This window comes from Cheilinus undulatus, linkage group 14, assembly GCF_018320785.1.
Source record: "Cheilinus undulatus linkage group 14, ASM1832078v1, whole genome shotgun sequence".
In the NCBI taxonomy this organism is placed as follows: domain Eukaryota; kingdom Metazoa; phylum Chordata; class Actinopteri; order Labriformes; family Labridae; genus Cheilinus; species Cheilinus undulatus.
The window spans coordinates 44,160,429-44,185,627 of record NC_054878.1 but is presented as its reverse complement, the minus strand read 5'-3'; the positions used below and the strand labels follow the sequence as shown (position 1 = coordinate 44,185,627).

General features: G+C 40.3%; 1 protein-coding gene across 5 annotated transcripts in view; it reads left to right on the top strand.

The window, feature by feature from the left end:
* cep170bb (centrosomal protein 170Bb) overlaps nt 1-19,384 on the top strand; it is a 45,964-nt gene extending 26,580 nt beyond the window's left edge. For 3 of the 5 annotated variants that reach the window (XM_041805078.1, XM_041805080.1, XM_041805076.1), the window contains 7 exons: nt 202-442; nt 531-687; nt 7,485-7,622; nt 8,935-9,023; nt 10,964-11,057; nt 11,159-11,210; nt 11,487-19,384. In XM_041805078.1, the coding sequence (XP_041661012.1) occupies nt 202-442; nt 531-687; nt 7,485-7,622; nt 8,935-9,023; nt 10,964-11,057; nt 11,159-11,210; nt 11,487-11,683 (968 nt within the window). In that variant the 3' untranslated portion in view covers nt 11,684-19,384. Of the gene's footprint in view, nt 1-201; nt 443-530; nt 688-7,484; nt 7,623-8,934; nt 9,024-10,963; nt 11,058-11,158; nt 11,211-11,486 lie in introns of those variants that run through there. The other 2 variants (XM_041805079.1, XR_005992835.1) reach the window with 2 other exon arrangements.
* The last annotated feature ends 5,815 nt before the right edge of the window (nt 19,385-25,199 follow it).

Below are 25,199 nucleotides of genomic sequence, written 5' to 3'. Positions count from 1 at the left end.
TAAAAAGTGCCGCCTTAATCCAGTGTTTAAATCCAAGTTAAGTGAATTGATACCCCTCAGAATTTCATGGCCAACAGGTCCTGAAACCCTGTGACTACCAGCTCGGGCTAGAATCATGCATAAAACAGAGTATCAAACCACCCACGTCATTCACTGTCTGCCATATTTTCTGTAGAATAAACCAAAACAAAATATTTACAGGTTCCCGCCGCAGACAGAAGGGTTCAGACTTCTCCTCGTCCTCTGAAGAAGAATACCCGATGGCTGCCGGAACGCCCAAAGCCAAACGCTCCTCCCATTCCTCCTCCACCCAGATGCCACGTGGCCACCGCTCAGCTGCCACCCGATCCAAGTCAGTCTCTCTGGAAACAGAGGAGGAAGACGACCAGAATGATGGGGACCCTTACCAGAACTGGTCCACCCACAGCGCCGAGATCGCCAAGTAAAAACAATGAAACGTCCATGTTGACCTTCAGCTCAAAGCCAAACCAGTTGTTACATGACAGCCTTCTCTTTGTGCTGCCCTACAGGCTCAGTCAGGACCTGGCCAAAGACCTGGCCATCCTGGCAAAGGAAATCCACGATGTTGCAGGGGACGGAGACTCGCCGAGCTCTGGCATGGGCACCACCACCTCACCGAGCTCGCTGCCCAACACGCCAGCTTCCACTATCTCAGCCAGGGAGGAGGTGGGCAACACTGAACTGCCAAACATCCGCCACCTCACCACATCCTCCACATATCACTGATTGTAAAACTGGGAACACACCAGACACCCACTACTGAACCACAGCGTGTCCTAACAGCAGGCAGTCAGCTTACTTAATCTGTTTCCTATTGGGAAGTCCTGAGAGCCCACAAGTCATCCACTGCATTGTTTCGCTGTTCTTAACCCATTGATATTTTTCTGTTTTCCATTCTGTCATTCATGTAGACATGAATGAGAAGAAGGGGATTTCGACTAGGTGCTGAAACTGAAGTTTACCAAGACCAGGTTTGGCTTTTTCTACTGAGTGCCACAAACAGAAAAATAAAAGGATGGTGGGGCAAGTTTCATATACCTCCCCTTGAGGACATTTACAGTTAGTAAAAACAATCTTATGTTGGTTAAGATATGCTTAGTGACTGGGTTAATTTAAATGGCTAGACAAGGCAAACAGATGATCATTTTAAGGATTTTGGGTAGGCCAACCAGACAAGGGTCCCCTACCATTGATAGAGGTATTTGCTGCCATAAGTCACCAGGGCATTGTCAGTCAAGATACAATTGTTATTTTGATTGCACTTATTATTTACATCATTTATTTTTTTTTTAATTCTACATATTTACAGTCTTATCTCAATTTAGGCAAGAAAAACAACAAATTCTTCTTGTGAAAATGTTATTTTACAGGATTAGAATAGTAGCACAGCCTTGTGCTGAAACTAATAAGTACAACACAATTGAGCACAAGTTTTGCGTTCTAATATGGGTCAGATTTCAATTTGTTTGTAGAATTTGCTGCAGGCAAATCAAAACTGTACTGCGGACTGCATTTGGCTCCCAGGCCATAGATTGGACACCTCTAACCTACACAGTCTGGCTGAAGACTGCCTCTTTCAGATGCCCACCCTACAGGGTACCGCTGTCAGACACCACCACTGGGACCAAAGAGACGCAAAAACGTTCTAATTAAAACTGGATTACACTTCAGGTTAGGGTAAAAATTAGTACAGCAGAAGTAACCAACCTGCTTAAAGAAATTTAATATAGCCACTTGAGCAGTCTGCTTACAGGAAAAAGAACCTCATCTTTCATGAAAACACACTAAAGCAACTAATGAAGCTAAAGCTAAAGGTAGCGGAGCCACATTAGCTTACACATCTACTTATCTTTACTAGCTTTAGAAAGTTTGCTAAAGCCGGCAACGCTCTTAGCAAAATCTAATGTACCTACATGGCTAAGTAGCTGAGTTGCAAAGTTAGCTTTAGCTATGTTTGCTAAAGCTAACTAGCTACATTAACCATTTAACTACAGTAACTACATAGCTAGCATAGCTATGTTAGCTTTAGGATATTAGCAAGCTGACCTGTTGTAGCTAAAGTAGCTAAAATGAGCTGCAGTTTGAGTAACTAAAAAATGGCAAATATGTTGTGCCAGCAAATTCAACACCTCTGTCCTGATGGAGGTGGTGTCTCACAGTGGTGGTCTATAGAACAGGTGTCTTAGAGAGGCGGTCTGTAGCCAGATCCCTCTCAGATATAAAGGTAGAGAATCTAACATTTAAGTGATGCAGCTTGGACAGCGAGTGTCTTTAAAAGCCACGTGATCTCTGACGATGTTGTTAGGACACGCTGTAGTTTATTTTATATGTTTATATTTTATAAAATTTTTAGCCTGTTTGTTGATTTTGTTTTAGTTTAGTTGAAGGTCAGAATCTTCTTGAAAACTTTAAGGGGGCTTCAAGGAGAAATTTCTTGTTTAAAACCGTTCGTGAATGAGGCTCAGTATGTTGATTTACCAGGGCAATCTTTGTGAAGTTTTGTCTCCATCTGTATCAATGATATCTCTTCTTTCATGGTTGAAAATGTTTATATCACTCCGCTGATGCAGTGGTTCCCAGATGTTTTCTGCCAGATTTACCTTTGGAAAATGACAATTTTTTCAAGCCCCACATCCCTCACCATAGCCATGAATGTACAGGTGCATGTCAATAAATAGGAATCATGCAAAAGTTCATTTATTTCAGTAGTTCAATTCAAAAAGTGAAACTCATATTATGTAGATTCCCTACACACAGAGAGAAAAGATGAGTTTATTTCTTTGATTGTGATGAAAATTGCTTGCAGTTAATGAAAAACTGAAAATTCAGTATCTCAAAAAGTTAGAACATTACAGTCTTTCCCATGACTGAGTCCTACTGAACCAGACTGAGAGACCATTTAAAGTCTCGGAAACCTTTGCAGGTGTTTGAGGAGTTAATTAGCAGATTAGAGTGTGACACAAGTAATGTACTTTATGGAACTTTGAATTTTCTGATTCTATGAGATACTGAATTTTTGTTTTTTATTACCTGTACACCCGAGACGACTCGTGTTTTCATACAGTACTTTTATTCGGAAGTGCTCCCGGGATAGTTCCTCGGTTGATACAGTAACATGCAAAGTTGCTTCAGTGTTTGACTTTCCTTTTGTTTGTTCTTGATGTAAATTATTTGAAAATATCAGATTATAAGAGATATTAAGTCAAATGCAATCTCCTTCTCCTTCTCCATTTTGTTCTCTGCTCAGAAATTGTTGTTGTGAATTTCCATCAGATGCATGATGGGAAATAATCCCAAAAGGAATCGTATTCTAGTCTTGTAGTCTTTGCAAAATCTTAGTTTAAGACTAAAAACTCAGCTGCTTGCTGACAAATTGTCTTAGATGAGAGAGGGTCTCAGAGGGTCTTTCAGAGTCTTTTAAGAGTTTTAGCAAAGTCCTCTGGTGTAAGGCATTTAAGAAATAAAGACTTTGAATATTTCTCTCTGTGTGTATTTAATCTATATGATATGAGTTTCACTTTTTTAAATTGAGCTACTGGAATAAATCAACTTTTCCACAGTATTTTAATTTATTGGGATGCACCTGTATGCCATTATCCACTGAGAATTATTTAAAATTTATTTTAAGCTCTACATTTTACCCGAAAGTCCTCTCAGAACTTATTATGCTCTGGCCGCTGTACAAAATAGTCAAAATTGGTGTGATTTTCAGCCTTGCTGAGCCCCCACCCCCAATGATTGGGCCATCTGGGCCCCACTTTGGGAATCACTGTGTTAATGGATGAAAAAGTTAATGCTGGAAATGTTGATACCACTCCCTTCATGGATGTAAGTCTTTACATCTCTCTGTTTATGGATGGAAATTATAAGTTGACTTCCAGGTTGCAGTTTGATTCCCAGGAGCTTCATAGCGCTTTGTGATCTCATGACTCATCTCTCTGTTCTGCTGCACAGACGCCATCTTATCCATACTTGCGTGGGGTTCGACCATCTCAGGTGTCTGATTCATCACTCCGCCTGCTGTGTAACTGTTCCCTCCCCCACCATCGAGCCTGTCCCATCACTGATCCTAACACTGCCCTCTCACCTGTGTTGGATTGCTCTGACACACATTTGGTTTCCTCATTTTTGAGATTTGTCTGGTTGAGTGGTTCACAATGGAAGTTTATTGATGACCAAACTACAGTCAGCAGGAAAAACCGTTATCGGGAGATCACAGTTATAAGGTGACGAAAAAATGTTCCAGAATTAGACCTAACTCTACCTTAGACTGTCTACACAGTAGACCACTTCTAACCCAGTTCTAAAATCATGAGGGACCAGACCGTTCCAGCTGATTTTCATTTTGATCTTCTGAATGCCGACAGTAGACAAGAGGTTTTCAACTGGTTCACATCATGACCTACCATCACCTCTTTAAAGACAAATCCCAACATAAATTTCTTTGACTTTTCAATCATAACCAAAAGTTTGAATCAAAATTGTGCATTTTCAAACCCTCAAATTTATCTGATAAAAGGAGATAAATAACTTGAAATCTTGTGAAAAACACTGAAATATACTAAACATAAAAAGTATTGATTTCCATCTGCTTATGGCTTCCATACATCATTGATTTTTGGCAACAGATTTTTGAGAGAAACACAATCGTTATCCACTAGAAAGAACTCCACAACCAACTCTTGGTCCCGACCTACCAGTTGAGAACCGCTGCACTGGACGATTCAGACCACACACCTGCTCTTTGTAGTAATGGCTTAACAGTGGAGAGTCCACAGACATGAGATCTCACAGAAACTCGTCATCAAAGGTGGCTTCAGAAGAAAAACAAACATGGAGGATGGGTGGCGTTGTCAGCTGGCTCAGCACTTGTTTTGTTGCCATGATTCCAAAAGCTTGTCCTCTTCAACTCAACACTGTTGCGTTTATCACACAAATTCCAGTAGTGACGCTTCCTGCTGCTTGCTCTCATTGGCTGTTATTGGTATTTCATCAGAGGTAGCCCAGTCTGGAATCGTAAATATTAAACACGCGTGATATTCATGATTCCTGATTGGATAGCTCTGACTTGATCGGGAGCATTAAAACAATTATATTAAAAATGCACAAATAATTTGTTTTGACAATCCTACAATGAGGCCATGCCTACTTAACCTTACCTGAAATATTCCTTCTATATGCGTGATTTAGTTTAGTATGATCATTATTTACAACTGCATGTTTAACCCTACCTAATTCAAGACACCCTACTCTGTTAAACTCTAATCTTATTTTCCCTTAATCAGAGCACTGTGCACCACCCAAACTGGCTATTTCCTACCTAACCTGACCTAACCATGCTGTATCTAAGGCCGCCTTCAAATGGAACCCCTGAAATTGCTAAGTCGTATACAGGAGATGCCACTGAGAGGCAACAGCAACATGGATGCCTAAATATATCTTGTGGCTTTCTACATGGAAATTCTATTTGGAACCCCTTAGAGGAACAAGTGACACGACAATGCTCTCTTCTCAAGAAAAAAATAAACACGACCCCAGCTCCTCAGTATGTAGCTCAAACACAGTCCTATCCTGGTCTTCTATATTTGACTCATGTCCACCCAGCTGTGCCGACCCAGTTTACTCAAAGGTCGCTATCACACCAGAGTAGTTTGGTCCACTTTTAACAAACCTGGGTTTGTTCCGCGGATGGTCTGGTTCATTTGGAGTGGTGTGAAAGTTCATTAAAACTGGTGCAGACTTAACAAGTGAACTCTAGTCCGCTGAAAAACAGGGGTCTCAGTTCACTTCCAAACAAAAACCTGGTGCAGTTCGTTTGAGGTGTTAAAGCAAAGTGGAGCAACTCCTGATCCAAAGAGAGAAAGTGCCATAAAGCATCAGGATTTAGGGCTATTTACAGTTCATTCAGAAAGCATTCAGATCCCCTTCACTTTTGTAGTTTTTCTTATGTGTCAGCCAAATGCTACAGTCAATAAAATACTGTCCTCATTGATCTAAGCTCATGAAAAGGGAAAACCATATCCCATATCTCATTAACATAAATATACAGACCATTTGCACATACACCTGAAATTTCACTCTGGTTTCCCCAATTTCTCTGGATTGTTGCTAAGATGTTTCTACACCTTGATTGGACTCCACCTGTCGTAACTCAGAGCTCGGAAGCAGGATTGTTGGCAGGCACAGATCTGGGGAAGGCTACAAAAAAATCTCCTACACTGAAGGTTCCCAAGAGCACAGTGGCCTCCAAAATTCTCAAATGGAAGAAGTTTGGTACAGCCAGGACTCTTCCAAGAGCTGGTCGCCTGGCTAGACTGAGCAAGTGGGGGAGAAAGGCCTTAGAGAGAGAGTTGACCAAGAATGTGAAGGTCTCTCGGACTGATCACCAGAGATCCTGTGTGGAGATGGGACGAAGTCCAGAAGGTCAACCATCACTGTAGCCCTCTTCTGATCTGTACTTTATGTCTGAGTGGCTGGATGGAAGTCTCTCCTCTTCTTGGCCACCTCTCCTTCTAAGGTCCTTCTCCTTCTGATTGCGCAGTTTGGCCGAGCGACCAGCTCTTGGAAGAATCCTGGTTGTGCCAAACTTCTTCAGTCTCAAATTATGGAGGCCACTGTGCTCTTGGGAACTTTCGATGCAGCAGATTTTTTTGTAGCCTTCCCAGGATCTGTGCCTGTCAACAATCCTGTCTCTGAGCTCTACAGGCAGTTCCTTTGACATCATGGTTTGGTTTTGTTCTGATATTATTGTCCACTTCGAGGCCTTCTATAGAGAGGTGTGCCTTTCCAAATCATGTCCAATCAGTGTAGAAACATCTCAGCAAAGATCCAGAGAAAAGGGAGGAACCTGAGCTACATTTACTGTGTTGCAAAGGGTCTAATTACCAATGTCCGAGTGGTATTTCAGTTTTTTATTTTTAATAATTAGCAAAAAATCTAAAATTATGTTTTCACTTCGCCATGGTGGGATGCTGTTTGTAGATTGAAAATAAATGTGATTTTTTTAAATCGCATCAGGCTGCAACATAAGAAAAAATTAAAAGTGAATTATGTCTGAATCTTTTCTGGATGACCTGTATATGCTCTGAACTTACAGACTTTTAAAAATCTTTTCCACTCACTTCAGACGTTTATTTTCTGATACACATTTCTGCTTCCTGCTCAGACATGTCAGTGCTGACTCAGTGGTTTTGTCATTGATAAACTTCCATAGGCCCCGCTCCCTTAATGAACTGGTTTAACTGGTTTTCTGACAGTTCAAGGAGCTGTAACTGGTGACCAGTAGGAGCCCTTTGCACTCCTTCGTTCCCCTGACGTCGTTAACACGCTGTATCCCAGCAGTACTAAAATTCACTGCCCTCACCATCGCAGCTGCATGTTGACTTGGTGCATGCGTTCACGGAGCACCGTCCTCGCCGGCCGGCTGCTCGCTGGTTTGATAGCTCCCTCTACTCTCTTTCCAGCTGGTCCATCATATCCCTGAGGCCAGTTTAAACTACCAGAAGGTTCCTCCAGGTTCTGCTGTCGTCTCGGGCCTGGACGCAAACATGAATGAGCCGGAGCCCGGTTCTAAGCAACGCCGTCCGTGGAACCGCGAAGAGGTCACTGTCCAATATCGCTGAGGCTACGTTCATACTGCAGCTCAGACTATCCTAGGAATACTCTGAAACTGCCAAAGCATTGATTTACTACCAAAATACTCTTTAACTGCTAAAACATGACTCACTCAGATAGAACAGACAGCCCCTCCTACAATTAAATGTGTATTAACAAGTTTGGAATATTTATTTTATTTTAATGAAATTAATTTTATTATTAACCAATTTAACTTCTTTCCAAACCATCAGCTGCAACTAAATTCTTAATCGATGCCACTGGCTGATTTGGCTCTCTTTGGGGTACATGGTGCTTTCTGTGGTCACCACAGAGCTTAACGCCCATCTTTTCGCCAAACGTTAACTTCACTAGTAGCAGCAGACAGCAGAAATTTCCAGCCCCACAAATCTGAGATGTCACTGTGTTACTCTAGGATTGTGGGTAATGTAGTGCTGTTGCCCTTGATTACAAATAGCCTAAACAGTGTCTTTCTAAAACCATGTTCAATATTATACCAGCCAACCGTATGTCTTCTACATGATCATATATTATCATTTCACTATTTTGTTTTAAAAAACAACCTTAAAATTCACCAGTGGCGGCAGAATGCAGAAGTTTTACAGGGAAATATGGGATAAGCCAATCAAAACATCTTGGTTTTTGGGTAATGTAGAGCTGTTGCCTAAGATCATGGATAAACCAGATTTTTCTTAAAACAAAGTCGATAACAGGAAATTGTGCAGTCTGTGTGACCATGTATCATTGTTTCTCACTCAGGTAGGTCATAGTAAGTCTGCCTTGAAAGGTTACGAAGAACAGCCAATAATCAAATCTAATAAGCAGCATAGGCTCAGTGAGTTGTGGCTGATAAGGATCAGTAGGAAGTAGGTGTGAATTTTTTTTTTCAATTCCAGGGTAGATAAGCCTACTGCTGATAAATACTGTGACTCTTGCAAAAAAAGAATTTGGATCTTTCGGCACTTGAGTAGGTAGTCTTACCCTAACTCTTGTATACAACTAAACTAGAGAGATAGTGTGCATTGCATCTGTGACAATAGTAAAATGTGGAGCAGTGCGGGGCCACATCAGGGCCCCCACATCTTCCCATTTGGCCCCCGCTGACCAGCGTCCCCACTCAGCAGAGCGATAAAATGCAGATGGCAGATAGCGAGCTGAGCCTGCAGTGTGAACGTATCCTGCAGTTTGAACCGCACTGACTCTGCTGCAGTTAGTTTTGGTGTGCTGGGATGTAAACAGCTGTCATGTGACCATTTCAGCATCCTGTTGGCGTTTCATCTCTTGCTTGCTCTCTTTCAGGTGATCCTGGACAACTTAATGCTGAACCCGGTGTCTCAGCTGTCCCAGGCCATCCGTGAGAACACGGAGCAGCTGGCTGAGAAAATGAAGTAAGGAAGCTCCTTGTGATATCCATCTTTGTATCAAGGTTACTGCACTTAAGTGGTGTTACATTTTGATATTATGTCTGCCATTAATTTGGTGTATTCTTATGCTGGTTTAGTTGTTGAGTTAAGGTTTAGTTTTTATTAACTTAGTGTTTTATGTCTCTGTGCCAGCAGAAGCCAAGGCCAGGTCATGTTTTTGCTGCAATTTTTAGTCTCCATCTAAGCTTTGTTCTCAACTGATTAAAAAAAATAAATAAATAAAAACTGCAAACTTCTCCTTGCTAAATCATGAATTAACTGTAGTTAGCCACATTTTTAAGAAAGCTGAGTTCAATTTCACCCAGGCCTGATTGCTGCCAGACCTTTAGAATCCAGAAATCCCTTAAATAGAACCTCTCTGACAAAGTGAAGTAGGCTACAAGATCACAAAAAGTAACACATCATGGGGCCATCGGAAGAAATTCTGAGAAACAGTCATCGATATCCATCAGTCTGAAGAAATTTCTAAGGCTTGAAGACTCCAGTGAACCATGCTGAGAGCCAATATCCATAATTGGAGAAAAATTTCCCAGAGTCTTTGGAAAATTATTCCGTGGACTGACGAGACAAAATTGAACTTTATGGAAGGTGAGCGTCCGGTTACATCTGGAGTAAAACTAACACAGCATTTCATCATACCAACAGTCAAACATGGTGGTGGTACTGTGACACCTCTGAATGGATTTAAATAAACAAAAGGAAGGTTTTGGAGTGGTCTAATCAAGGTCTGGACATAAATCGGAGATGCTGTAGCATGACCTTAAACAGGCCTTAACACTGGAAATCCCTCCAATGTGGCTGAATTAAAACGATTTTGCAAAGTAGAGTGGGCCAAAATTCCTCCATAGCAACTGACTCATTACCAGTTATCTCAAATGCTTGCCTGCAATTGTTGCCATCAAGGGTGGAACAACCAGTTAGGGGGCAATGGCTTTTTCACATAGGGCCAGGTAGGTCTGGATGGCCTTTTCCCTGAATAAATGAAACCATTATTTATAAACAGCATTTTGTATTGACTTGGGCTATCTTTGTCTAATATTCCAATTTGTTTGATTTGTCACTTTTAAGTGTCACAAATAGGAGTGGACAATTAATCCCAAATAAGATTAAATCGCAATATGGCCTGCTGTAATTTTGAAATCGCAGAAGTTGCAGTATTTCTTTAACTTGACTGTGTCAAAAGACCAGCTAATAAATTTTTTTTTGCAGCAGCAGCAGCACATTATGCAGTCTTTGTTTTATAATGGTTTACAAAAATCCTTCTTTTTGTGTTTTATGTATGTTTTTCTTAATCAAAATGAGTGTCATAAAAATGATAATGCCCCTAGACAAAGCAAATGACATTACATTTGCAATACAAGCAAAAAAGTTCTTATTCTATCTAAAACTGATGAAGCGTTACTTCACAAAAGTGGCAACCAGCTGAGTTTAGCTGGTATCCAGCCTCACCTCCTCCACCCCAGTTGCCTCCTTTATAGCTTAAAGCTTGCTGTATCCCCATATTCTGATTCATGCTACTGTGGATTAATTGCTTCAGAAATAATTTTATGGTCTTATTTATGGAATTATTTATGGCTTGAATTTGTCAAAAAATACGCAAGATTGACCCAAGAATAATCGCATATTAAATCGCTATCGCAATATTTGAGGAGAAAATCGCAATTAAATTATTTTTGCAAATCTTCCAGCCCTAGTCACAAATAAAAAGAAAAAAAGAAATCAGGAAGGGGGAAATGCTTTTTCACAGCACTGAATTTATATTTTATTGTCAAAGTTTATAAAATAAAATGCTCCCCAGTTGAGATGCTTGTTTGGTTCGTTCTCTGACTTTGATATCAGACGTTGTTCCTGTGTTGTTGCCTTTCTTTTCTCCTCAATGACGCCTGTTGTGGTTCTGTTCTCAGGGTTCTGTTCCAGAACAAAGCCGAGGTCTGGGAGGAGATTGAGGCCAAAATCAACGCTGAGAACGAAGTCCCCATTCTGAAAACCTCCAACAAGGTTTGTCTGAAAATGCTTGAAAACTTGTTGAAAAATTGACCTTGAGGCTTTAATTTGAAGGCGGCCTGAGTTTATGCTCTTGTTTCCTGTTGTGTTAACAGGAAATCACGTCTATTTTGAAGGAACTGAGACGAGTACAGAGACAGCTGGAAGGTACGAGCCTGTTTGGTGTCCTTTTCATGTCCTACATCAAAACTTAATTTTCAGCAATTTTCTGCTTTTTTGAGATAATTAAAGGAAAGACAATAAATTCAAACACAAATTTGTCACATAAAGCTAAATCTTTTCATTTCAAGTGTACTTTCCAAATGTTCTTCAGGTTTTATTTGGAAAGCTTAAAACTAAATAACAGTTTCATCTGCATACAATAGTTAGTTTTATGAAGCTATAAACCTGTTGGTTCTATTTGTCCTATTTGTCTTGCCGTAGTCATAAACACAATAGTGGAGCCTGGTGGGAGCCTCCAGACAGCCGCTCTGGGGACATCATCCAGCAGTCAGACTCGACCCTCCACCAGAGAGAAGAAACCCCCCGCCAAAACCCGTGGAGCCCCCCCAACGTCCAACGCCAACGAAAGCACCAAAAGACCGCCTCGTGGACCCGACGGGGCCCACCACATGGCCTAAACAGGCCACTGTAGCACCTCTGGGTAGTCTGTGTCCACGCCACCTGCAGCGATAAACTACTACCACCGCTACTACAGTCTGTAGCGACAGTTTGTCTGCGCACGGCGTTCAGCTCCTATACACATCAGAGAGTTGTGTTTTTGTAGATCTAAAGTTAAAGTTTCTCCTAAAGGTTCAGTCTGTTGTCATGACGTTGTGTACAGGAAAGGGTTGGCGTTCAAGTGGTTACTACAGTAACTTGTTCTCCTGGCCATATGGAAATGCTAACAGTACATTAGCCCTTTGTGTTTAAAAACTATGCCTTGATATAAGACAAAACGAAAAAGGTGGCAATCTAGATAAACATGGCTCTTTTAGTTCCAAACGTGGCTAAAAACTGAAGGCCATGGGCTCCACCATTTCTGAAAACGTATTCAAGCACATCACAACTCATGAACTGAGCTTTCAGAAGATTGTGACAAAGAATACTGTGAGTACCTTATAAGAGGGGCATTCGTATGTTCTTTTCTCATGAACATGATAAACATCACACCATTTAATGGCAATAAGTGACAAATATTCAGATGCCTGTGAAGTTGTGGTGTTGTGTGCAGTTTTTAGCAATTATAAATACAGGTTTATCTTTAATACATATATGTAGTAATTGGAATGTTACTTGGCATTTAAACTTGTTACTTTTGTTTTTATGCTGCTTGTTGACCAGCAAGTTCTTCTATTGGATAGTCTGAGAGCCCCAGGACATTGTGGGCTGATTAAGTACAGCCAATGAGTCTCTGTTTCAAATTCTGACCAATCTAGTAAACATCCAGGGATTTCTCCCATACACAAAATGACATATTCAGAATTTAGAATGGACTACCAACTTAACACAACGCCATGTTTAGAATGGATAGTGGGATGTGGTTTAGGACACGGCTACTTTCTAGCCCCATACCACTGTGTTCCATCAAGTAGTCCAAAGTCTGGTTCATTTGATTATTACGAATACGAGCATTCCCTTTAAGCAGGCACTTCAACAGGTGGTCTTGGGCTTGATTCATGATTGTTGAGCAGGATATGTGTGAGATTTGAATGCAACCCTGCTAGACTACAAGGGGTTCTCATCAGCAAGTAGAGATCTAAAGCTGATTCTTAACATCTCCTGCCTCTTCAAAACAGCTTTGTATCCATGTAGCAATGGGCCCATTTCATCCTCTGGGCAGCACAGTAGAAGAGGGTTGTCGTTGGGATATAAAAAATAATATGAAATATCCATGATAGCAGGATGGAGTCCATTGTCCACACTGAACATTAACAAATGTCAGCCTGAGTGGTTGCGACGGTTGTCTCTTCTTCTTGGGGGATTTTCAAACCAACTGCAATACTTCAACTTTTCATCATTAATAGAACATATTAAACAACAGGATTTCCCTTATTTTAACTGTCCTTAAGTTAAGTTGCCAGTTATAGTCTACTATGGAGGAAAAAAACTAGGAAACAGCCACCAACATCCCCAGCTTCAGCAACATTATGTCCTCTGCATTTGAAGATGACATTATCCTTTAAAGCCTTTAGTAAGCTTTAGGCTGCGTCCACACGGAATCGAATTCAGGTGTATGCGCAAAAGTTTTTTGTCAGATCGGCGTTTAATCCACATGGAAACGGCGTTTTGGGTGACTGTAAACGATACTTTTTGAAGCCGGGTCCCAGAGTGCATAAATCCATACACGACTACCGTTTCGTCCCGTATGGACAGCTATCCGCATCTTTCTTGAAACGATTACGTCACACATAGCATATCTATCTTAAGGCGCCTGCGCGGTCCGACCAAAACATTAATGCGGACTGCGGAGTTGTGTTCGTGCTGCAGAAGCTACTGAGCTTATTATGGCTTTTACAGCAAAATCTGATGCTCCTTTACCACCACCGCGAAACGCATAAACCATATATTCCAAAATCCAACGCGGAAAACAACCAGAAGGGCAACTAGAAGAAAGTTTGTGTCAGTTTTCTGTGATATTCTTCTTCTACTTTGGTGCATTTCCGTGGCAGCGTTACAGCGCCACTTACAGGTGTGGCGTATGTACTACAGCATATTCAGTAGTTTCAGTGGTTTCTGAAACGACTCTGTCTTTACAGAAAACTTTTCCAAAATGAAACGGCAATATATCATTTTCGTCTCCGTGTGGACAAGGCCTTATAAAGATGACATCATCCCAAGATTTAGAATGATGATGTCATCTTCATAAGCCTTTGATAAGCTTGAGAAAGATGACCTCATCCTTTAGAGCCTCTGTCGAGCTTTAGAAAGATGATGTCATACCAAGAATTAGAAAGATGATGTCATTCTTTCAAGCCTTTAAAACATCCAATCCTCTAAGCCACCTACATGCTACCAACTTCTGTATCAGACTGAGTACAAAAACAACTTTGCTTGGACACAGAACGATGTTTCTAATGGGAAAGCAGACCAGCAGAGAGGATAGGGGAGCAATCACGCCTGGCATGATCAGACCATTGGTGCCTAATGTGAAACATTCTTTAATATTAAAGTTCTCATAAGTTATAAGAAAAGAAAAAATGTGCTTCGGTGTTTCCGTAACCATGAGTCTCGTGTTTATATCAGTTTAATCTGATGTGTCAGAGCTGCTCGCCGTCGCACAAACTCACTATATCTGTTTTGATGCTGTGTGAGTTGCTGCAGGAGGTCTGGACCATCTGAAATGTCTTTATTTAAACTGTAGATCTGCTTCTACGCTGACCTAAGCTCGCTCTGACGTGTTGCTCTGCAGTCGTCCGTGTATAAACGCCGTGCTCTGATAATCTGTTGTGCGTCTGATCTGATGATAGATTGTGTTTTTGTTTGTGTTGTGTTGATGAGGACGAACGTCTCGCTGTGGTCGTCCACTCCGTGCAGCTGAATGTGTGCGACACGAATGTCCAAGTGTGTGTCTTAATGTAGAAAAAAGTGGAATTAATGAGACATCCTGCTGCTCTGAAAACACACGCTGGTTCATCATAAGTCCAACCGACCAATCTGATCTCGTTCTCTCTTAACAGCTCCATCCCAAACGTTTAACTTTGATTTCATTATAGGGAAAATAAAAAATGTCTATACCTGTTTGATACTACAGCAACCAAAATACAAGTGGTCCACCCAATTTTGGTTCTAATTAGAAAAAATTGCACGCGGTCTAAATTGCTCAAGTAGGTTGGAAACATTTTGCAGCAAAAGGTGGAGCTGACATAAGCGAGACAGTGCTCTCTCTTTTTTGGTTAAAAGTATTGCTGAGTGCGTTTACATGGATTAGTACAGAAAAGGATTGGAGCAAGGGGAAAAGAACAAAATAATGCTGTCACTTTGAAATTAAAGTTAAAATGACGAGAAAATTTTGAAAATGCAGATAAAGCCGGAATGATGAGATATAGGACAAAATACAGTTTCAAGTTTAAATTGAAATGTCAAGAACAAAATCAAAATGTTGAGAATTGAATTGAAGTTCTTAGAGTAAAGTTCAAATACAGTTTCAAAATTAAAGTTGCAATTTTGTAACGACTAAATGTCAAGATTAGTGTCCAAAATTTGGAGAACGAAATCGAATTACAGTTTTAAGATTAAAGTTGAAATGTTGAGAAATCAGTCTGAGCTTTTTACTAAAACAAACAGCTGATCTCAGACACTCTGTTTATGAGCTAGAAGAGAATCTAATTGTTGAATCCAAAGTACAGTTTCACATCTTTACCCAGACAAGGCATCAGTATTCACTGTTTCCTATAGTCTTCATTTCTATTCGCACAGGATTAGTTTTACCTGTGGGCTTCTGATAATTCATTTACCCATCAGTGTTTGTTGTGGGGTTCATTTGCACAGGATTAACAACATTTCTAATAAATGTTGAAAATGGATTTAAACCCTATTATCAAAATTTTGAAATTTATCTCAACATTTCCATTTTTTTCCTGGCATGTTGAACTTTTCTTGATATTCTTTTTTTCTTGAAACTTTATTTCAAAATTTTTCCCAAAACTTTTTTCCATTATTTTAGTTTAATCTGGAAGTGCACAGCCTTATTTTTCCCTTCACTTCTGTTCTTATCCTCTTCAGTAGACTTAAGTACCCTGCTTGATTCTGTTTTTTTAACTGTCCTGTTTCGTCTTTAGGCTTGGAAACATCAGACTCTGTTGGACCCCAGGAAGACTAGCTTTTGTCTTGACAAAAGCTAATGGGGATCCTAATAAACAAACAAACAAACTCTGATTACACGGGCCGAGATAGGTCCATGTTGCTACCTGGAGAACAAACATGGCGACAGCAACCATAGGGTCTTACCTCTGGGGTGATGAAGGAACAGTTTGGCCTCTTAGTCATGGAAGAATGAAGTATAAATGTGAAGTCTAGATTGAGATGCTGTCCTGTTCAAGTCTGAAAAGGCTACAGGTCACCGGTTTACCAACATGGATGGTGGAGCTGGTCAGCTCCATATGAACATCTCAGATAGCTACATGCAAAGCCTTATGGGAGAATTTTCAGCACAAAATTGACAACATGAAACTGATATTCATGATATTAATCACTTATACAGGGATATGAAAGAGCAGGTTCATCTGTGTCAATGTGACTTCATGAGTCCATTTAATAAAGCAGGTTCAGTGAAGATCTTGGGTCTGTTCAGCCTGAAAGGAGGGAAACTTGGATTTTTAAGGAAGGAGGAAACTCAAACCCAGGAATTAGGGCTAAGTCAGTCTGTCTCACTAGGAGAGGGAATTTAAAATCTGAATCAGTCATGCCAGTTTGAAGAAAATCTCATCAGCTAAAGCTTCAAGAGAGGATTATGACTTAATGAGATAAAAGATGTCAATTTACAATATATAGAAGTGAAAAGAATTACTGTATTAAAGTTGTAATTCCTGAGATTGAAAATAGAGCAGGCAATAATTTTCATGGGCAATATACAGATGTCTTTCATTAAAGTGATTTAATCTGAATATTTTTATACTTTAGAAGTTAGCATCTCATTTCAGGATTTCACATCTAACCAGTGAGTAAAAATATAACTTCATTAGTTCATCCTTTGAATCTTGTAAAGTTACTTAAATCTCAGATTATCTCAGACTTTATTCTGATAAATGTATGGCAGAAATCTTTTAATATTAAGAGGAGAATTTCTCATCTGAGAGGGTGAAGCAGGGGGGCCTTTCATTACCTGTCTCCATGTTGAATCATTGTATCGGGGCTCCATTGATGATGGCTTTTTATGGTCGTGTTACCCATTCTAAACCCAGAGTGAACTTACTCAGAGCCGATTTACCGAACACAAATGAGCTGTTTCAATCAACTCAGAGTTAGTTCCTGAGTTTGTTGAACCTCCTTTGTGAAATGGGCCCAATGTCTCCAATATGATAAAAAGAACTAGCGAACATTATATACTGATATGAGAATTGTGCAGGCAGGCCTAAAATACAGAATATTTTTTGTAGTAAATATTATCAAACAGAATATTTATTATAATAATATTTGATTCAAATATCTAAAAGCAGATTAGCTACTAACTTTTAACAATAGTATGTAATTAGTTATTAACGATAACTTTTAAAATCAACTTTGTAAACTCAGTGAGTCTCCTAGTTTTGCATTTTCACACTGTAAATTATAAATAAACAGAATACCAAATAAAGTATAGATAAAGAAGAAGTTATAAATATAATTAAATAACCAAACTTTATTAAAATGTATTTTTTACACTTGTAGGTTGTTAATAAAGTGTAATTTCCAAACATGACCGTCGTTTAAATATCTTGCATTGATCCATCAGGTATCGAGTATTGAAGTAGTTTTGTTTCAAGTATTAGTATAGTTTTGAGTGTTGTGATACTAAACTTGTTATTGGAGTTAATTTTGTTACCGTGACAACACTACTCCAGCCTTGACTAGACCTGGTGAGAACTCATAAAAATACATGTATGGGGAGAAACTGCATAAAGGAAAATATTCCCTTTAGACTGCCTGGCTATGAAGCTGATATCAGTTCGATTCAATTGTGTCCTATTGGTTCTTTGCAGATGATGCCACACAGAACTTTCCTTGGGGGGCAAGAACTGTCTTCTACATAGAGAAACTCTACCAAAAAGGCCAAAAGTGAGAAATTATAAACATTTTGTGTCCAGAAAGTAGTGAAACATTCAGGCAAAAAAGTTTTAAACAGCAGCAGGCAGGGATTTATAAAGCTCATTGAACTCTGATCTTACCCATGTTTCCTCAGCCGACCCTAGACCTAACCCTAGACCTGGTTGTTTGACTCCCAAGCTCCTCATGTGAAACCAGTTTGGCTTTAAATGTGGAATAAATATGACAAAGGATGGAGGAAAGGAAACTGGCACTCAAGCAGGAGCTAGCTGCCAAAGCTAACATTAGCATTAGGTAGCACAGGCTTCTTCATGAACAGCATCTCAGCACCGGGTTGCTCACCCCGTAAGGTTTATTCGGTTGTTCATACATCCCTGCTTTAATTTAAAGCATGTTTATGACAGAATTGGGGTTCTTTTCAAGTATTTTAGAGGCTAGGCTAGCCTCTTAGCTCAGTACAATAGTCTACAAGAGTCTTTCTGAGTATTTATATATTGACCACCTCTCTCTTTGTAAAGAGAAGGAATCATAGTCAATGTATGTGGGGGTTTATGATGATAATTGTGGTGTAGAGGTCAATTTAGAGCTGTTAAGTACTAACTTTCCCCCGTTCCCATTCATTCCTTATGGCTGTCCCCCCGCTTCCTGACCCCCAACAGACTTTCTGGACCTCGTGATTGCAAACAGCCTATTGGTTGAGAATTTAAGCGATGCACTGCAAAGCAGAATGTTGTGGTACTTACTTAAATGTCTGTTTTTCTCTGTAGCTCATGTAGACGTGGACATGGTGAGAGTGTCCTACAGGAAGATCTTGATTTTCTTTCCTTTTCTCACTCATGGAGCTTGTTAGTTGCTGAGGCGGTGGTGCGTTAATGATATCTGTGGTTTAAATGTTGACATGAGGCAAGACTATTCAGTCAAAGACTTGTCAATGCAAGGCACTTCGCTTGTGTTCCTCCACCTTCAAAATAATAGCATTAAATATCAAACAGATGTCATCTTCTGTTAGGCTCATAGCAGGATACTGAAGTCATGATAAACACACTCAGTGAAGATCTGAGGTTTTTACAAGCGTTGGTACGATTCGACATCATCGATCATTAAAATAAAACACGCTGTATTAAAACATATCAGACGTAAACGTCATTTCTGACTTCACTCTGACGTGTGTGGGTCAAATTCGCCATCAACGCTCTGCACGCTCAGCTGATCCGTTACCGTAGCAACAGGATGTCTCAGACTTTTATTTTGAAAGGTGCATGTTACCTGTGGACAGGTGAGTGTGAGGCTCGTTCACCAAATGTGCACTTTTCCTTGTACAAACAGCAGGTGTAGGTGGGCGGGGCTTCACCTGCTCTGCAGCCAATGAGAATGTATGGCTCACTCTCAAACCTGATTGGCTGTTGCTGTGATGATGTAACTGCTGCTGCTACAGGTGATTGGTCCTTTGGGCTCTTTGCATTCAGTGTTTGTTTCTTTTTTTTACAGTGCATGTGACTGAAGAGCTGTAGGAACATTTTTTATGATCGATATATTGATTATTTATTGATCCATGATATCATCTTCATCAGGTTTGTTTTCTATCACTGTCATTTGGAATAAACGGTTTCATGATCGCTGACGTCTCTGGAGTTTTTATGCTCCCGTCTGGTAATCTGTTAATTATCAGTGGTGATTATTTATTTATTTTAAATGTCAGATACCTTCTAGGATATTCTACTTTCCTTTAACATTAAACTCTCTTGGATCATGTCTATTATACAGCCAATAACTTTGACCATGTATACTGAGGAGTCTTTCCAACATGAGACCATAAGGCTACCGTCACCTGCACTCGTAATGCTCTGTTTCCATGCTCTAAATGTCTGCTCACTCTCAAATTTTTAGTTGCTTGCTCAAATTTACTAAACCATTTTCTCATTCAGGTTTTGATCTTCCTGTCTGTAAAACTGCCACTCTTTTCGAATTTTCTCTGCGTGCGTAAGAAACTTTCTACATGTGCTAAAAACATGTTTATGCTCTGATTTTCTGATGAAGAAGCCAACAGAAAACAGGTGCAGAATTGACCAGTCATGTTTGCTCTGCTGTTCTCCAGGAGACATTTGCTTCAGCCTCACTGATGTCCTAGTCGCACGGGATTAGGGTTACCTATGGACCTCTGATAATTTGTAATAATCATACAGGATGTCTGTGTTTTTAATCTTGTACGTAGTAAGCAAGTCTATAATTTGGAAAAATAACCAACTATATTTGAGCACACACAGAGGTCCACAGGCAATACTAATCCTGTGCAAACTGACATCTCTGTAATTTAGGGTGGTAATTAGGGTCTGTGCTGCTTTTTCTGCTCCTTTTTATGATTGACAAAGTGAGAAATGAGATTGATATATGAGATTACATTTTAACACAGGTTACATATAGTTCTTCTCGTTAAGTTAATTTAAGCTTATGTGTAAAAAATGACATTTATTTATTTCAACTGCTGTCCAAATGTAGGCTTGCACACTGCTGCTCTCTTCATAAGCACAGTGCTTCTGCTTCCTACAGCATCTCTTTGGAAGTGCTTGATCTTATATCAGGATAATTTAGTCAAAAAAGCGGGATGTGGCGTACTGAACTGAACCAGACGACTTGGTTCAAATGACCCTATCAGAGATAGTGTAAAGAGCTCAAAGTAAAGTCGCTGCTCCTTCACATCCAAAAGAGTCAGTGTAGGTGGTTCAGCATCTGACCAGGTTGCCTGCCCGTGGAGGTCCTCCAGGCGCATCCCAACTGAGATGAGATCCCAGGGCAGACCCTGGACCCACTGGAGGAATTATATATCTCTGGCCTGGGAGCTTCTCCAAATCCCTCAAGAGATAACTGAAAAAATAAGTGGGGAGAGGGATGTCTGGGTTGACTTACTCTGCCTGCTGGGACCGCAATCCCATCTCGGTTAAGTGGAAGAAGATGGATGGATGGATGAAAGAAGTTTCGCTAAATATAAACCATAAACAGGTCATCATCAAAAGTGAGAAAAATGACCACACCATACCTCTTTCGATGACTGAGGAAACCCAACAACTGATCAAAAAACCTAAACATTGTAAAAGCAATCCAGTGCTGTATTTTCTGCAGAATCAGGACCTTTGGGAGAATTGTGGACATCATTTTTGGTCTAAACTAATTTCTGTTTAAAGACGAGGCTGAGTTTTTAAACTTATCAGGTCCTACTGATCTAAAATAAATTAAAGAAACTAAAAATACATTCACAACAAAAGCGCAGGCCTCAGGAGGATAATATAATCTTTTTCCACCAACAGGAAGGAGCTGACGTTGTGATCTGCGGAGGATGTATGCACCTAAAACATCCAGCAGGTGGCGCTGTTTATCAGTAATATGATTATTTGGGACCAGCTGAATGTCGAGCCCAACTCCAGCATCACAGTGAAGAATAACTGCCATGATGACAGATTAAAACAATCAATATCTTATAATCAATTCTCTCTACTTCCTTTGTCTTCTCTCATTTACCTAGATGCTTTGAAATAAGTTAATTACGGTTGAAAAAATAACTTTAAAATGTTTTAATTTGACAGGATGTTTATTTCAGGAGTAGACAAACCTAAAAATAAAATCATAAATCTACCTTGGTTTTTCTGATCACAAACTTCCAGGTGAATCATGGTCGCCGATTAATCAGGTAAATATTTTATATTTATTTTACTTTTTCATTAAGGGAAGGTAATGTCTCATTTTTTACATGTTATTCTCTTCTGACTCCGCCCCTTAACTGGAGTAGGGGCTACACGAGCTGACCCAGTCCACCCTCATCCCCTCAGGCCTTCTCACTGATTGGCTGACCACCATGCTGATTCAGTTCGAGCTTGCCTCCTGTGGCTCCGCCCCTTGCAGAGGTAACCCTAGGAAACAAAACACCTGAAGATGTCACAGCTCAGGTAAACACAGGTCACCTCTGATGGTACTGCTGAGTCAGTAGGTCAAGATTTACCAGTCGCATGAGCGGGGTCTTCTCTGACATCATCAGGAGGCCAGCGGAGCTCGCCACTCTCCACCTCTCCTCCGTCTGTTGGCTCCACCACGATAGATGGGACGCGCCTGGAAAGTTTTGGAAAACGCTCCATCCGTTCTGGAAACACCTGAGAGGACAAGGGGACCAATCAGAGTATTTGATAATGAGTTCTTAGGGAGACAGTACGCCTAAATGAACAGGTAACTTCCTGTATGTGTCTGACCCCTACCTGGAAAGATGCTACCTCTCCTGAAGCACCGCCCACTGTGGGCTGACACGTATTAATCACCTCTGTCATTTCAGCCAATCAGAGCGCAGGATGCTGAGGGGAGGAAAATAAAATCACCAAAATAAAAGAAAGCTACATCAGGAAAGTTAACAGTAAAAATAGACTTTCAAAAATAAAATGAAACTCCTTTTGTCAATAAATTTAAAAAATATCTGTTTTAATGTGCAAACACTCCTACATCTCCCATAATGCACCTTGGAACACTCCTTTTCCTCCACATGGTTGGATGACATCATGATGACATCATCCACTATGATCTCCCTGTGCTTGTGGTGTTCAGTAAAGCTGCAGTGATCTGATTTGACCCGGCCGTCTGCTCAGACAGTCAAATCTATGGAAATGAGCCCCCACTGCTCCAAGTGCATGCTGGGAAACGTGACACCAGCTGTAGGTAAGCCCATCACTGTACTGTCTCTCTTATAGATCTCCTGGAAATAAAATTGTTGCTCCTTACATTTTTAAACCTGACAGTACTGGTAGAAGGGGTCCCTGTGACATTTTCCAGGGGCCCTGATAGATGGTACAACCAGCCAGCAGGAGAGATAAACCATGGAAACTTCTGGATTATTCAACAACATCAAGGAGCTCTTCTTTCCCTCTGGTGGACAAGATCCTGAAAGCATCATGGCCCACAGTGATGTGTTCATGGTGTTGTCATGCAGGGCCGGTTTTAGTATTGTGGAGTCCCCGGGGCAGAGACCACTATGAGGCCCTTCAGTACTAAAACTCTTACTCATTTCTCATTTCTTCACTCACACTGTGAGGTGAGCCCAAAACTGGCTTTTGCAAAAACAATCCAATACTGGAGTGTTTTTTCAGCAACAAACTTCACAGGCATGTTTTGAGGACCTCTGAGACCAATATAAACTTGTCTGAAAGGTGTAAAATATGTGACAATCCAAACTCTACCTGTGGAACATTATGTAATCCTTTAAGGCCATGAAAACATTCCATCCTCTGCCTGTGAAAGACGACATCATCTTTAAAGCCATATAAACATTCCATCCTCTGCCTATGAAAGATGACATCATCCTTGAAAGCCTTAGAAACATTCCATCCTCTGCCTATGAAAGATGACATCATCCTTGAAAGCCTTAGAAACATTCCATCCTCTGCCTATGAAAGATGACATCATCCTTGAAAGCCTTAGAAACATTCCATCCCCTGCCTATGACAGATTACATCCTCCTTTAAAGCCATGATAACATTCCATCTTCGGCATATGACAGATGACATCATCTTTAAAAGCCATGAAGACATTCCATCCTCTGCCTATCAAAGATGACATCATCTTTCAAAGTCTTTAAAACATTCCATCCTCTGTCTGCAAAAGATGACATCATCTTTCAGAGTCTTGTAAACATTCCATCCTCTGGCTATGAAAAATTATACCAACCTTTGAAGCCTTTAAACATTTCATCTGTCCATGAAAGATGATGACATCTTTTAAAGCCTTTTAAATTTTCCATCCTTGCATTTTGCAGGCAAGCCAGTCTAGGCCCTGCCCTCTTTGATCATGAAGCCATGCTGTTGTAACTTTTTCTGCATGTGGTTTGGTATTGTCTCGCTGAAATAGACAAGACTAGCAAACACAACATAACTAGCTGTGGAATGTTCTGATAATTAAAGTAATGGATATTTGGTTTTATTTCAAACAAAATTAAATAAATAACAATCATCATGAAAATGTCAGTACACTGAAATGTTGGCAGTGTTTTTGTTAGACTCAGATGGTACATGACAGTTTTGTCTGCACTTTTAGATTCTTTATTTAAAGGAAAGGGTTATGGTTGGATTTATTATCAGCAGATTGATTTTATGTTATCAAGGCCTGAACTTCTCAAATATGAAGAAAATCACACAAACCAAACCTGAGACATTGAGGATCTAACTCTTATGATCTCATTTCACAGCACTGCGATTAAACATTTGATCAGAACATTTAATCAACCAATCAGAGAAGCACAGAGAGTCGACTCACCTGGTGATGATGAAGAGATAAAATGACTCAGAGATAGAGCTCTCACTCTCTGCCCAGGTGCCTGCTGCTCTACGTCTGTATTTGCATGTTGTTCTGATTTGACTCTCTCTCTTAAAGAGTCTGTTTTATTTTCTTATTTCCTGTTTGTGTTTGCCTGTATTAATGACATCACACCGACTTTAAGCCTCAGCCCCTCTGACCTCTCAGGCCTCCATTATCCATTATTAATCCCAGCTGCATCGATTATTAACAGCTGATGATTGATCGAGTTACAGATGACATCACAGAGTGACATCACACGAGTGCCCATCAGGAATGAGATTGGATCAACGCGCACGCTGAAACAGTTGATACGGCACAAAAACAGGACTGGAACGAAGAGAAAAGGCAAAGAAACACACAAATACCCATCATTCATTCCAGATGTGAAGAGACTACATATCCCACAATCCATTGTGACTCCATAAATTTAAAACATACAAGGATGGTCTATATTTATCATAATACTGTGGCTAATAAAAGTGTTGCAAGCAGTGCAGAGTCTGTCATCCTCCTGCTGTAGAACAACTGCTGAAAGCCTGGGCAACAAAAAGGTCGCCATGTTTAAAATGCTGCCTGAAACTGACTTTAGATAGGAGCAGGTCCTTGAATGATCCTGAATGGTGCTTAGAAAAATTCTGAGATTCAGAGGTCTTGATCCTGAACCAGAATGATCATTGAATGATCCTGGAATGGTCCTATAATTATTTCTGGTTGTGTTTAAGAGGTTTTAGTCCTTGAGTAGTCCTTACATGCTTTTTGAATGATGGCTGCTGGTGTTTCAGAGATTTTGGTCCTGGAATGGTCCTAGACCGACTCTGGAGTTGTTGTTTATTGATGGCCCTGGGTTATTTCTAAGGTATTGGTCCAGTAATGGTCTGTAAATGATCATTTGTTGAAAGCTAGTTCTGTTTGAGAGGTTTAGGTCTTGAAATGTTCATGGAGTTGTCCTTGAATTGGACTTGAATGATGGCTGAATGTGCTCCCGAGGTCTCGGTCCTTGAATGGCCCTTTAAAGGTCCTGAAGTTGTTGTTAAATAATAGCCGCTGTGTCCTCTGAGGTTTCTGTCTTAGAAAAGTCCTTGAATTCTT